Genomic DNA, 14,075 nt, shown 5'->3' on the forward strand with positions numbered 1-14,075 from the left:
AGACACAGAGAGAAAGAGAAAGAAAGAGAGAGAGAGAGGGAGGACAATGAGTAAAATTTGAGGCTTAAGGGATATAGGGAGTGATTTGTGCTCTGATGTAATATTACGAGGTTGGCTTTGTAAAGGCTGACAGCAAGAGATTGGAGACTTACATTCTCAATCCTCTTGTCAGGGTAGAGACATGTCTCTCCATCAGCTGTGAAGTTACAGTAGACCTTGATGGAGTCTCTGTGACAGCCCTGGTTAGGATCAATCCAGTAGTCTCCTGCAAAATGCACAAAGAAAGGACATCAATCAAGCACCAGATGTTGATATAATGAGCACATCGAGGGAAACAACATGTTAGCATGCAGCTGGGAAACAATAACGAGGATTTTGACTTAAAAAGGGTGTATGCTAGAGGATGTGTGCATGTTTGAAATGCGTTCTAGTTTTTCCTGTATGAAACTTTAAATATAATTATATATATATATATATATATATATATATATATATATATATATATATATATATAATATGCATAAATTATGAAGCAATGTCTTTGCTAACCATCTTTGTAATCAGGCTGGACCATCATGAGCTCTTTGCAGGTCCGGGCAGGGCTCTCAAAGGTTCCTAGGGGCCTCCTCATCACCTCCACTTCTGTTTTCATTGAAGACAGGGTGGCAAAGACTTCTTCCATTCCCTCAGCGTCCTCTAGAGGCTGATCTCCCTGGAGGAACTCCTCCACATCCAGATCCACATCCTCCTCTCTGGATGGGGCTGCTCCTCTTGTCCGGTCAGAGTGCCTTCGTCTCTTCCGCCTGCCCTCCCTGATAGGCAGGGGCTCAATCATTGTCGCAGGGGGTCCCTGGAGGTAGCACAGAGAGGTGAGCAAGAGCTGAAAGGGAAAGAGGGTAAAGCTGGCACTGAGAAGGCCATCATGTGGAACATTGGCGGTACTCACTGGGGGTCCGGGGGGGCCAGCAAGGCCTGTATCTCCTCTGGGACCAACCATACCCTGTAAAATAGAAGAGGACAAAACTTTGTGTCAATCATGTCTCACCTGGAGCCTCTCTCACACCACTTGGCTAAATCCCAGTTTTATCCAGGCAGATATGGCTGCTTATAGGATTATCCAGCTGTGTGCATCAGCACTCTGTGGTCAAAGCCTTGGCTCTCAAGACACACTATAGTGGCTTTCATAACATCACACACACCAGAACCAAATCCTATTAAAAGGGCCTGATGGAAAAATCACACACAAGGCAAGCGTGGCTGTACAGCAAGCTTTTAGTTCCAAAGACATGCGGTAAACACAGTAGAGCATTATGATTGTGACGCATGGTATTTAAGCCAACAAATACACTTTTTCTCTGTTCCCCAGCATATGTTCCCAGCAGCTGCTAACCAAGCTGAGGTGTGAGTACAGCAATGGCAATGTATAAATAAGACAGATTACTATACTCACCGTTTCTCCCTTCGATCCTTTATCACCAGCTACACCCTATTAGTGGAGAGGAGGAGTAAATAAGCAGTAACAACATAAATAAAAGTATAAAAGCTCAGAAAACTGTCTAATTACTATTAAGTATGCACTGCAAAATACTAATCAGCTATTCACTGGAAAATCAGGCAACTGCTTAGCAACAGGACAGGTAATGGTCAAAATATTTACATTTACTACTAGTAACAATGAATAATAACAGTACTGTATACTCTTTGAATAAAATGGTGCTTACTCTTTGCAAATGGAATCATAAGCTAAATCCCTTAGATCCAAATCATATATGACCTTTAAATAAGTGTTAATTGAGTTTCAGTGAAGTGATCACAATTTGTTCTTGGTGATGCCTTAAGTGAGAGACACTGAGTACGTTTACATGCACACCAATATTCCACTATTATTCCGAATATGACAATATTCCGAATTTGATAAGGTCATGTAAACAGCATATTCTGGTTAGATATTCCGAATAAGGCCTTTTTCCGAATATAGCATTTTCCGATTAAGACGTGGGATATTCTGGTATTATTCAGGTTTTAGAGGCATTCTTTGGACATGTATACCACGCATTCGGAATATGCGTCTCAATCTCTCAGTTTTTACCACAGTTTACGCATCTTGCCTGTTTAAGGCTTATGGTCAGCTCTGTGTGTTACTATGGTTGATGTACACAAACCAACCAGCCAACAGTTTGCAGACCCGATAAGAAGGAGAAACAGCTACTTTCAAACATTATCAAAGACTTGGATATCAACAGGTTTTTGGATATGCGCACACATCGCTACGCTGACCTTTTCAAGCTGGTTGAAGGAATGAAAGATGAATGCTGTGTTTGCGCGGTACAGCAAATCGTATTTTGCACGGCTACATGTAGACGGGAATATCAATGGAATATTCACTTTCATTAGCCATGTAAACAGCTTAGTCAAAATATCGTCTTTTTCGGAATAAGGGCAAAAACCGGACTATTATGTGCATGTAAACGTAGTCACTGTCTTAAAACCTCATTGCCTTTCTTGTGTTCTTCCCTTGACGCATGTTTTTTTCTATCTGTTTTTATTTTACGCCTGCATTATCTTTGCAAAAGGATGTTTTAAGATTAAAAGATGCATTCCTGATACAAATGACATTTACATCTGTGTTAAAAGGGTAACTACTTTTTTTTCAACCAGGACCCTATTTTCCTATGTTTTTGTGTGTAAGTGACTGATAGGAACAACAATCTTTGAAACTGGTCCAATATTAAGCATGAACACTGTAACCGGTACTCACAGACCGGGCTGCAATGTAACCCTATGGGGCAAATGTTCAGTGTCAGTTTGGTCCACGAAAAGTGCTGTTTTTGCCACTGACAGGCTCAGATTATTATTTTAAGTGTCTGACAACATTATGAAAAGCATCCCTACAGAGACCTTTTTAAAACCTCTTTGAGACCTCTCTGTTTAACCAGAAACAGCTCTGAGGTTGCTAGTGCTAAACCCACCAGACTCCATTTAAAACAACAATACTTTTAGTATGTATAGAGCCAACATATTTTCACATGTAAATCGGTAAACTATGTGTTTATTTCAACCAAAACTAGAGTTGTGATGGTTGTGATTGTTTGGAAAGGTGGAAAGACGATCCAAAACTGCTTTTCATAGTTTTATTTTTTTTCTGTCGACTTTGAATGAAGTGTATTTTATGATGCTAAAATTACTGTTTATTTACATGGAGTCTGGTGGGTTTAGCGAATGCAATTTTGTGGCTGTTTTTATGTTTAAAAAAAGGATCTTACTCTTTAACAGAAAGGTCGACCTCCTTAGAAATCCTTTCCATAATGTTGTCAGACACACAATAATAATCTGAGCCTGAAAATGGCAAAACAAACACTTTTGTGAATGTAAATACAAGCTGAACAATTGTCCTGTAACTTACATTGTAGCTTGTTTCACTGACTGCCGACTGCAGCGACCTTGCCTAATACTGCACCAATGTCAAAGATTGTTGACACAAAAAGATAGGAAAATAGGGTCCAGAAAAAAACAAAAACTGGTAGTTACCCTATTAACAAGATGCATGTGGGCAGTTCCACAATTGCAATTTTAAAATAGTTATATAAACTATTAGTTATATTATGAACAATTTTGATCTGCAGCGTCTACATAAATTGGTTTCCAGTCACCAAAAAAGGCATAAACAGGTTTCACGTCTTTTCATGCATCTCTTATTGCCTTGAGCATCAGTCGGTGATGGAGCCATTCAGCTTCAAGGGTTTATTATAGCCTACTTTACATAAAAACTGTCCAAAAACAACATAGACATTCTAAATGCAACAAGCAGTCAGCCTGCAACTATGTTTGTTGATGATTACTGCGTCTTGTACTTGTTTAGAGGAGTATTGTAAGTCATTTTTTTAAGTCAATTATTTTATTGTGATGTGATGGACAAAAACAGTATGTGAACAGGTTGATACATAAAGATTATTTACTGAGAAAGTAGAGATGTAAGCATTCCTTACGCTTAACACTCAAATGACTTATCATGTAGGGTAGCTGAAAACATAATTGTTCATATACTGTAACAGCTGTGTCACTTACTGACAGTCCAGGTGGTCCAAGTGGGCCAGTGGGACCAGGTGTGCCAGGTGTACCCTAGATATGAAGACAAGCAAATCTTGTTAATGAATTGAGTTTCCTTTTGTGTAGAAGTGTATCAGATGCATCATGTTTAGGGCTTGGTATGTTTAAAGAATTATGACACCAGTACTAATACCAGTACCCTTAAAGTGATACCGATGCCAAGAGTACTTCATTTTGTAATATTTAGTAGATTGTATTTTTTTTGATTTGACACTGAACTGCCAACTCTGTGAAATACACCATGCTCAACTTCACCACACCGCAGACTATATGGGTTGTACTGTAGCTGCTGCGGTAGAGGACCAATCACACACCGCATTAAATCGATGAACGCTTGTGGTGATTGGCTGCGAGCACAACCATATAAATACAGTAGTCATTTTTTTCTAGATCTGGGTACGAAAAGGATCGAATACAGGTATCGTTTGACTAGAGACATTTCTGTATTTCTTGTTACTGGGTTATTTGGGTGCCAATACCCAGCCCTAATCATGTTTCAACCAAATGTACCTCATCTCCTTTAGGTCCTTGTGTACCCTGGTTCCCTGGCAGGCCTCTATCTCCCTTCTCGCCAGGTTCTCCTGGGGGCCCAATTAGACCGATCAACCCACCATGACCCTGCAGACAGAGACATGGTTCATCAGCATTGTTTCCCAGGGTTTAGACTAGTACAGAGTGTTCTCTCTGTCAAGGGCTAAACACTCACTTTATCTCCCTTGTTTCCAGGGTCTCCTTTTAATCCTGGAAGTCCTGGTGGCCCCTGTTAACAATGGCAGATGTATTATTATATTAGTATTGCCCAGTGCTGTAGACTCTTTACATGAAATATGGTTTGGTTGTGTTGGGTTTGAATCCTGATTTAAGGATCTTACTATTGGTCCGGGTGGTCCAGTTTGTCCTGGTGGCCCATTTAACCCTTGCTCACCCTAGAAAAGAAACACAAGAATTGGAGATCAGCGTAAAGTATGCTGAAGCAATGATCAAGCGCAAACACAAACGGGATCTCATGTTCTGATGACTGGCAGTGATGTTGCTTCAGACTCAACAGAGACAGTACCAGCTTCAGACTAATGTTAAAATTAGGGCTGCAACTAACGATTATTTTCATTGTCGATTAATCTGTTGATTGTTTTCTCGATTAATCGATTAGTTGTTTGGTCTATAAAATGTCAGAAAATGGTGAACAATCAGTGTTGATCACTGGTTACCAAAGCCCCAGATGACGTCCTCAAATGTCTTGTTTTGTCCAAAACTCAAAGATAGAAGTTTACTGTCATAGAGAAGTGAAGAAACTAGAAAATATTCACATGTTAAGCTATATTGCGCAGTTTCTGTCTCCCCCATGAGGAATTCTAAGTAATGACAACAAAACTCTTGGTGCGTCCACATGATACAAGCCTTCCGTGTTAGCGCACCACCCCACCCCTCCTCGACACAGTTGCTAGTAACCAAGGAGGACACGGAGGATTAAAAAAACATGATGGACGACGCCATTTCTTTAACATTTTTTTTTAACACAACTCATTTAGCAATGGCTTGAATGTAATAATGTAAATTACTCAAACTGATCAATCGATTATCAAAATGGTAGCGATTAATTCAATAGTTGACAACTAAGCGTTTAATCAACTAGTCTTTGCAGCTCTAGTTAAAATAGCATTTTACATTGCGTACTGACCGCGGGCCCTGGGATGCCTCGGAAACCTTCTGGGCCAGACCTCCCTGGCTGCCCTTGGGGTCCCACTGGACCGGTCTTTCCCACTGAACCCTGGGTTCCTGTCGTCCCCTACAGAGCACAGACAGCAAGGCGTTAGTAGCAAAATAGACCAGAAAGGCTTTGTTGGAAGGAGCCATACACAACCACACAGCTCAGTGCCAGCCATTATCCTCACCTTGGCTCCCTTCATGCCTTGCTTCCCTTCTTTTCCTGCAGCACCTATATGACCCTGGAGTTGACAAAGACAATGTTGCTATGATAATGACAAAGGCTGTTGACTGCAAACAAACACACATACACATTAGCTACATACACACGCATGCACACAAACTATGCTAAGCTCACCCTCCGTCCAGGAGGTCCTGTAGGACCTGGCTCTCCAGAGGCTCCTGCATGTCCCTGCAGACAACAGAAAAGGTCAGAAAGTTAAAAAAGAAACACATTACCATCCAGTAATTAAACAATGAGAAGAATGTCCAGACATAATGATGAAGAAGCCAAACCTTAATATGTCACAGAGAATACAGACTAAGCATACAAAAGTTACTAGTGTTTTATGTGTAACGTGCAAGAAATGGATACAAAAATCCCTGCTTACTGCTTTGCCAGGTTCTCCATTGTCTCCTTTCGGCCCCGGTCCACCATCTACTCCCTGGATGAAAAAATGTCATGTAGAAGAAATGAGTAATAAACAAGTTAATGGCAAATTAATGATTAAACAATAATAATAATAATAATAATAATAATAATAATAATAGTAATACTCACATTGACGCCAGGTTCTCCAGGAGGTCCTGAATCTCCGGGGAACCCAATAGGGCCCTGTGGACACAAACAGTAAGTTAGAAACTATCAGATGCATGGCAACAACAGACTGACTGACCTGACAACCAGAGCAAGGACAAGTCACTGATCCAGAGACACAAAAGACTCACAAGGTTGCCTTTGGGTCCGTCTTCCCCTGGTGTTCCTCTGGATCCTGGAGGCCCAGCTGCACCGGGAGGGCCAGAGTCACCCTTCTCCCCCACATCGCCTTTAGCACCCTGGGACACCAGCATGTGAGATGACAAATCAATCAAAGAGCGAAGAAAGGTTGTGTTTGAGGAAGACAAGAAGGAAAGATGGTGGTAAGCTGACTTACAGCAATGCCAGGCTCTCCAACTGACCCAGGGTCTCCACCTTCTCCGTCCTCACCCTGGTAGAGAAGGAACATAGTTAAAATAATCAACACACACTCACACACACACACAAACACCACTGCCATTCTACTCAATGTGCACAGGCACATCGAGTAGAATGGCACACACTGTGTAGTTGCTAATGGGAAATGCTGACCTTCTCTCCAACAAGTCCAGGCTGACCAACTCCACCAGTCATTCCAGGTGGGCCCTGTGGCAGGAGAGGAGAGAGAACGGCTTGAACCAAAATATCATATAACAAGGGCAAGTTTGAAATATGTAAGTATTCAATATTTCAAAATCAAGTTTGTGGGGCAGTATTTTGTTGTTTGTCAGCAGTTCTGCTCACCGAATGCTGAAACTGGAACAGAATTATCACAACACACGGAAAATACTGAGTGTATGTAGAGTATGTGCATTGTGCTTTGTGTCTTTAGACAAACTCATTAAAAGCTTGTCTTCAGTAGAGTGCACAAACATGGGAGCTGAGTACTACCACTGAGCTCCTGCTGTCACATGCCATCCCACCACCATTTTGCTCTTTTCCATTATTCCTGTATCAATCCATTTATGGATCCCACCATCTCTGCACCGCTGTATTTTCATGCTTCCTGTGATGAAGCGCTAGTGCGGCCCACGCAGATTTCTGCAGCTTGCTGCTGAATAATTGACCGGTGAGGCAGCAGAGAGACGGCCATTACTAGAGGTAAATATAACTGCCTCTCAGGGATGATAGTCTAATACTTCTTAATGATTCATAGAGCAGTAAATATAACTCTCTCCCAGGGATCATATCCTAATACTGTTTAATAATTTAAGTATCAAAAGCAGTGGAGGGTCTGTGGCAGGAAGTTTTCAAATGAAAAGACTGTATACGAAGAGATGAGGGGCTGGAAAATATAAAGTCTATGTTGTGTGTTAGGATAAGCTATTGTTCAGTTTGAAATGTAGTACTCCTCTGTATTGAATGAAAGTCTTCCTGATTCCAAAGTTGATACAGCATCATGTTTTCTATATGAGTCACAAAGGCATGCAGCTGCCATCACTTGAAAATATCAGAACTGCAATACTGGCACAGGGTGTGCATGTAATTTCAACATTGTATTAACAAAAATGCAATCATTCAGATTCAACAAAATTAACAAAAATAATGATTTAGCCCCAATGATACATAAAAAAAACAAAAACAAAGAATACATATTTGCAAACCTCAATGAATAATCTTAAAAATGCAAGAAAACCAGGCTAAAATCTTTTTGAAAGAAATTATGAAACCTTATCTACATTTATTCATTATGAGAGGACAAATTCTAATATTTGGTAATGATGATTATGCTGATTGGCATCATCATATTAAATGAGCCATGCTGCTGCATTTCTTGTTTCAAGTAATTTAACAATCGTATGTTGATTTGAAATGTTTTTGCTCTGAATATTTACAATTTGTGTTATGAAGATGGATATGAACAGCTTGTTGATATAAACTGCCTGAGTTGTGCCGTGCAGGGTAATTCTCCTTTTACTGACTTTAGAGTAGCTGTAGGTGGAAAGAGTGCTCCCTTAATCCTTTACTCAATGGGGCTGTCTCTGTGATATCACTATAGTTATGCCTACATCTAAATCCAAATATGATTTGAAAAAAAGTCATGATGCACTCTACCTCTCCACCAATGGACCCCTGGGGGCCTCGTGGGCCATGCTGTCCTGGAGGCCCCTGCAGAAAGAGAAATGAAATGTCTCATTAGGATATCAGTGCAGACAATAAGGATATACCGCATCAATAAAACACACAGAAATATAAATACAAACTGAATGTGAGCTAGGGGTTGGCTGGTGCCTCCTAAATTAAATGAGTGTTAGAATTCAGGCCATGGTGGATTGCTTATGCAATGGCCCCAGTATCTATGATCATTATCGTAGTGACATGATGAAGACATCCAGACAGGTCATTACCCTCAATATGACACAAGCTCTGATTCCTCCTTCCCCTCCCTCTCTCTTATTAATAAGAAACCTCTAGCCTGTGATGTGCAAGACCATATTTTCTCATCCACAGTGACGGCATGTGATTTGACTCGTCTGTGCAGCTCAAGAGAGAGCGGCAAGCAATCAATCCTAACTGTGCTCGGCTTCAGTTTCAGTTGAGTAGATGTTGAGCTGTGCTCTGAATCACCCTGAAGTCTTGGAGGAAGCCTTGTGTTGTAAAGACAATCTGAGACAGAAAGACAGACAATCTGCCCAGAGAGAGACTCTGTGGGACTAGAGGAAACACACATCCTTCTGGCGGAGAGATGCTTGAGCATTAGAGGGGCGAATTCTGTGATCCGCAACGCTCACACATGAATGAAACTTTCCCACTGAGTCTTCAGCATCTCTCTTCCTCTCTCTCTCTCTCTCTCTCTCGCTCTCTCTCTCTCTCTCTCTCTCTCTCTCTCTCTCACTTTTGTGTTGGTTCCATTTTGATGCACCCCTGCCTAATCTGGCTGTGGAGAAAAGGGGCTATAAAGAATCTTGTTTAGCGTGTGTTCATGGTTGACAGCGTTGTGAGATGACTGTCACAAAGGAGGATGCTAATTAGACAGCCAAGGCTGAGGCTAATCTGATTAGCAGCTGTCACACCGTCTTCCTGCTCACAATCAGCGCCCCGCCTCTTCCTTCCACTCCATTGCTCTACTGCATCAGCTCTGTCACCCTCTCTCACTCTTCTTTTTTATCCTTTTCTTTCTTTTACATACAGGACCACCTCTTCATTCTGTGGGCTTGTCTTCCTTGCACATAAAGGCATGGTCTACTGTCATTCACACTTAGCTTTGAAGATCTGTCACCCATTGAAAAGACTAGTTGAGATTGTTAAAGGTTTTAAGGTTTGAGCGGTTTCTTTTCGCTGTCATTATTGTGGATATAATTTTATTAGATTATGGAAATATAGATATAAGGAACAGAATTAAAGGAACAGTTGACTAGAGAGTGAGTTTCTTAACTGAGGGCTGTTTTCTTAGCCAGCATCATACCATAGTATATGTTATGCCATAGTAATATGGTGGACTAGTTTGCAGCTATTTAGCAGAGTTAATGTGTGATGTCCATTGCTTTGACTAATCCTTCCAACCCCACACAGAGTGTAAGCATTGTTGGCTGGCATGGCTAACTAGGATACTTACCTGGAGCAGAACCATCATTACCAAGTCAAATTGTCTGCTTTGAAACATGCCTATTCTTGGGAAACCACAGATTTAGCTGTTTTCCTCAGTTCCTCAGCAGTTGAGGCAGATTAGATTGTTAGGTGTCAAGAGTTGGCAAGGCTATTACAATGGAAACACAGCGGATAGTAATTTGGGAGCAAAGTAGCTAAATCACTCTTTATTTTTGTGCAACAGTCTCACACTAGGCTGCTGTAGGAGCAAAACCATGACTGGCTATACTCAATACTAAAGATCTGTCAACACCTCTTTGTACAACTGGGGTCTAAATGATATTGAGACCAATCGAGGACCAGAATGAACTGAGCCCCACTCAAGACCACTGACTGTAGTTTGAGGTAGAGGCTTGATTCACAGATTTGACACACAAAAAATAGGTGCTGTTTCATTTGTACAGTACTGCACCCTCCTGATCTTGCCAATATGTGCGCATAATGTAATTTTTTCGAAGCAAAGGGGATGATCTTTGTCTGCTTCTTGGATGTAGCTATCACAATAATGCATTCATCAAACTTGAGTATATCAGTATAGTAGTATGTTTCAAGCACCCACAATGACAGGAGAGTGATTCCTCCTGGCATTAAGAAGACATTTCAGTACCACCTGTATGAAAACACTGAGCTCACACTAAAGGCCCATGTCTTCACAAATACAAAAGCGTTTCCAAACCATAAACAGAAATGTAAGTTTACAGTATTTGCAGAAGCTCTGCATTACACCCTAAATATTCAGAGTAAAAAATTGTTATTGTTTTTCTACCAATGAATGCACACGTTTGATTTTCAGAAATATCCATTCAACTGTTTGATACTGGTGAGAATATCAAGAAAAGTAAAAGACACATTCAAAGGTTTTTGGAAAGTGAAGAAAAGTCAAGTCAATATCCAATATTAGTGAAGACAAGTCAAGGTCAAAACAATCATGAAACAAAGTGTAAGAAGTCAGTAAAGTGGTGTTGAGAACAGACTCGAGAAACTGGACCATAGCAGTACACTTGAGAGGAGTGTGCTGAGATTGCTGAACAGTTACTAACCATTGAGCCGACATGCCCGCTTTCTCCTTTGTCTCCTGGTGGTCCTGGTATTCCCTACAAATGCAGATATGGGGAGCAACACAGTCTCAGGCATGAAATGGAAACAAATGTAAACTAAAGTATATATGTGAAATCAGAGATGAGCCAATAGAGAGAGAGTCAGTTTTTGGAATTGATAGTAATTCTGACCTGCAGTCCAGAAGGACCAGATGCCCCCTTAAAGCCTCTATGTCCTTCATCTCCTTTGGCCCCATTCATGCCCTGCTGCCCGCGAGGACCTGGCTCACCATCTGCACCCTGAAATATCCACCAACAGGTCAGCACTGCACATCCTAAACCAACTTATTATACGGTGATGTTTTTATATGATGCGTTCGGAATTTTCGTAACATACTAGCAATCCTGGTTGGCCGACAGGCCCTTGACTTCCAACAGGTCCTGGGGGTCCCTAGAAAAGCAGAAGGGCAGTTTAATACACATTCACTGTAGGAAATACATGATTAAAACCATCTGCCCGTTCCAACAGATGACACACGGTCCAGGCAAACAGTTATTACGATGAACTGCTGCAAAACAATTATAAGGCAGTTTGTCCTCTACCTCCTGGTGATGCAAGGTAATGATGTGATGTTAGTACTATTTGCATAAAATTCATACTCACAGCTTCTCCTTTGTCTCCTTTGCTGCCCTTCTGGCCTAGTCCTCCTGTCTCTCCCTATGGAAACAAATGCACACACGTGAACACACATATACACACACACAAACAAAATATCAGCAAGCACTTTAGCAGTGCTAAAGTATAAATTGGCTGTCCCATCTAACTACCTTGTCTCCGTCCTCTCCTGGAGGTCCAAGAGATCCTGCAGCCCCTGGCAGCCCTGCGGGTCCCAGTTCCCCATCTTGCCCAGCCGGCCCCACAGGCCCCTTCTCTCCCTAGGGAACAGATGGGAAAACAGCACACATCTAGCAAACGCTTCAATACTCATTATCCTCATATAGCAGCATGACACATTGATTAATGTATCGGACCAGAAAGGAAACTCGCACTAAGAGATGCAGACTTGATCATATTCATATTTACAGTACTCCCTGCCTTTCTCTCTCTGTCTCCTTCACCACTCTCCTGCTCTCCATCTCATAACGACACACTCCAAAGCGAGAGCACATGCTGTTTATTACCCAAGGGTGGGAGGTGATAGTACAGTATATGATGGTGGACATTGTTGCCTAAGAAACAAAAGTAGCAATGTTCCAAATCTTACTGGCTCGCCTTTCTCTCCCATCGGCCCAGCGGGACCCACGCCGCCATGCCGTCCTGGTTGGCCGATAGCGCCAGCCGGCCCAGCAGGGCCCCTCTCTCCGGTGGCACCCTGGAAAAAAGAGGAGATAGAGATGTGAGGTGAGCACGTCACATGACTCACTCTTTGATTTAATGTGTTGGTCACGATCACCATGGAAACAGCCTCCTGCCTTATGTGTCCTAGCATTCTATATAACATAAAAGCTTGGCAGAGAGCAGGGGATGGGATGGAAAGGAATTTAACAAAATCAGACTTACAATAGCGCCTGCAACACCAGGTAGACCCTCGCCTCCCTTCAGACCTGCAGGACCCTGGAGAGACAAAGAAACAGCCTTCACAGTCGAGCCACAACCGCATCCATGACGAGATTTACCGTCAGTGAAGTGAGTTAACATTTGCAAAACTCATAATTGGCCGCTTTATTGATTACAATTCAATTGTGATCTAATTGCAAGCTGCACATTTCAAGATAATCTGATGACAGGGAGAGATGGTGAAGATGTGGGATGTTTGGTAGTTTACGTTACCATTGCGCCGTTGGTCCCTCTGTTCCCTCTGAAGCCTTGGAGCCCAGCAGGGCCACTTTTCCCCAAGGCTCCTGATGGACCCGGGTCTCCCTGGAAACCACACACACAGACACACACACACACACACACACACACACACACACACACATAATTACAGTAGATATAAGGCAAGGAGCCAGCAGACAGCAGGCCCTTATGCAGTCATAAATAACACCAACTAGCAAGTCAGACCAAGAAGGAACATTTGTCTTTTATGAGCCATAATACACTCAACACCGCAAGGTTTTCTCTGTTATTTATTAGCAAATTAGAGAATAGGATGAGACCCAGAAGATATTCAAGCGTTGCTGAGAGAGTCCTTGGGCTTTATCTAATATAACAGTAATAAGGTGGTGGTGTGTGTGATTATGATCGCGACATTATGATGAAAACTACTCACCTTGGTACCCTCCTTTCCGGCTGATCCTGGTAAACCCTGCTCACCCGGTGGTCCCGGTGAACCTGGATGGCCTCTGTCTCCAGTTGGTCCTGTGTCACCAGATTTACCCTGAAAACAAGCAAGTTACACAGCACACATTACATAACTGCTATCTGAAATAAACAGCTGTTTGCATAATAATCTAGAATACCATGGGCTGATCCTCTTACCTGTGGTCCAACAACACCTGATGGCCCGGGGGGGCCGTTCTTGCCTTGAAAGCCCTAAAGAATAAAGCAGGTGAGTCTGGTGAACCTCAGAGTTGAATCAGACTCAGTGGGATGCACACAGGGCAGGGTGTTTTACTAGATCTACAGTTGTAGAGGCATCTCAACTTGCACTCTGACTGCAGTAATTCAATGCTAAAGTCAACTCTGACAAGTTAATGCTGGGATGTTCACTTCATAGAGAAAAATAAATAAATATTAGGACTGCCCAATTAATCACAATTTTTTTTCGAAATTACAATATGGACTAGTGCAATATCCAAATCGCAGTGGGGGGGGGGCGCAATATTTGTTAAAGGCAAAATAT

General features: G+C 42.0%; 1 protein-coding gene across 2 annotated transcripts in view; it reads right to left on the minus strand.

Moving 5' to 3' along the window:
• col5a3a (collagen, type V, alpha 3a) overlaps positions 1–14,075 on the minus strand; it is a 52,900-nt gene that overhangs the window by 3,573 nt on the left and 35,252 nt on the right. For both annotated transcript variants that reach the window (XM_078269259.1, XM_078269258.1), the window contains 27 exons: positions 13,712–13,765; positions 13,503–13,610; positions 13,064–13,153; positions 12,794–12,847; positions 12,498–12,605; positions 12,061–12,168; positions 11,897–11,950; positions 11,630–11,683; positions 11,425–11,532; positions 11,236–11,289; positions 8,663–8,716; positions 7,160–7,213; positions 6,966–7,019; positions 6,760–6,867; positions 6,593–6,646; positions 6,423–6,476; positions 6,170–6,223; positions 6,000–6,053; positions 5,786–5,893; positions 4,980–5,033; positions 4,814–4,867; positions 4,618–4,725; positions 4,066–4,119; positions 1,451–1,486; positions 947–1,000; positions 550–850; positions 153–265 (listed from right to left, as the gene is read on the minus strand). In XM_078269259.1, coding sequence (XP_078125385.1) covers positions 153–265; positions 550–850; positions 947–1,000; positions 1,451–1,486; positions 4,066–4,119; positions 4,618–4,725; positions 4,814–4,867; positions 4,980–5,033; positions 5,786–5,893; positions 6,000–6,053; positions 6,170–6,223; positions 6,423–6,476; positions 6,593–6,646; positions 6,760–6,867; positions 6,966–7,019; positions 7,160–7,213; positions 8,663–8,716; positions 11,236–11,289; positions 11,425–11,532; positions 11,630–11,683; positions 11,897–11,950; positions 12,061–12,168; positions 12,498–12,605; positions 12,794–12,847; positions 13,064–13,153; positions 13,503–13,610; positions 13,712–13,765 — 2,160 coding nt within the window. The remainder of the gene's footprint in view (positions 1–152; positions 266–549; positions 851–946; positions 1,001–1,450; positions 1,487–4,065; positions 4,120–4,617; positions 4,726–4,813; positions 4,868–4,979; positions 5,034–5,785; positions 5,894–5,999; positions 6,054–6,169; positions 6,224–6,422; positions 6,477–6,592; positions 6,647–6,759; positions 6,868–6,965; positions 7,020–7,159; positions 7,214–8,662; positions 8,717–11,235; positions 11,290–11,424; positions 11,533–11,629; positions 11,684–11,896; positions 11,951–12,060; positions 12,169–12,497; positions 12,606–12,793; positions 12,848–13,063; positions 13,154–13,502; positions 13,611–13,711; positions 13,766–14,075) is intronic.

This window comes from Sander vitreus, chromosome 15 (assembly GCF_031162955.1).
Source record: "Sander vitreus isolate 19-12246 chromosome 15, sanVit1, whole genome shotgun sequence".
In the NCBI taxonomy this organism is placed as follows: domain Eukaryota; kingdom Metazoa; phylum Chordata; class Actinopteri; order Perciformes; family Percidae; genus Sander; species Sander vitreus.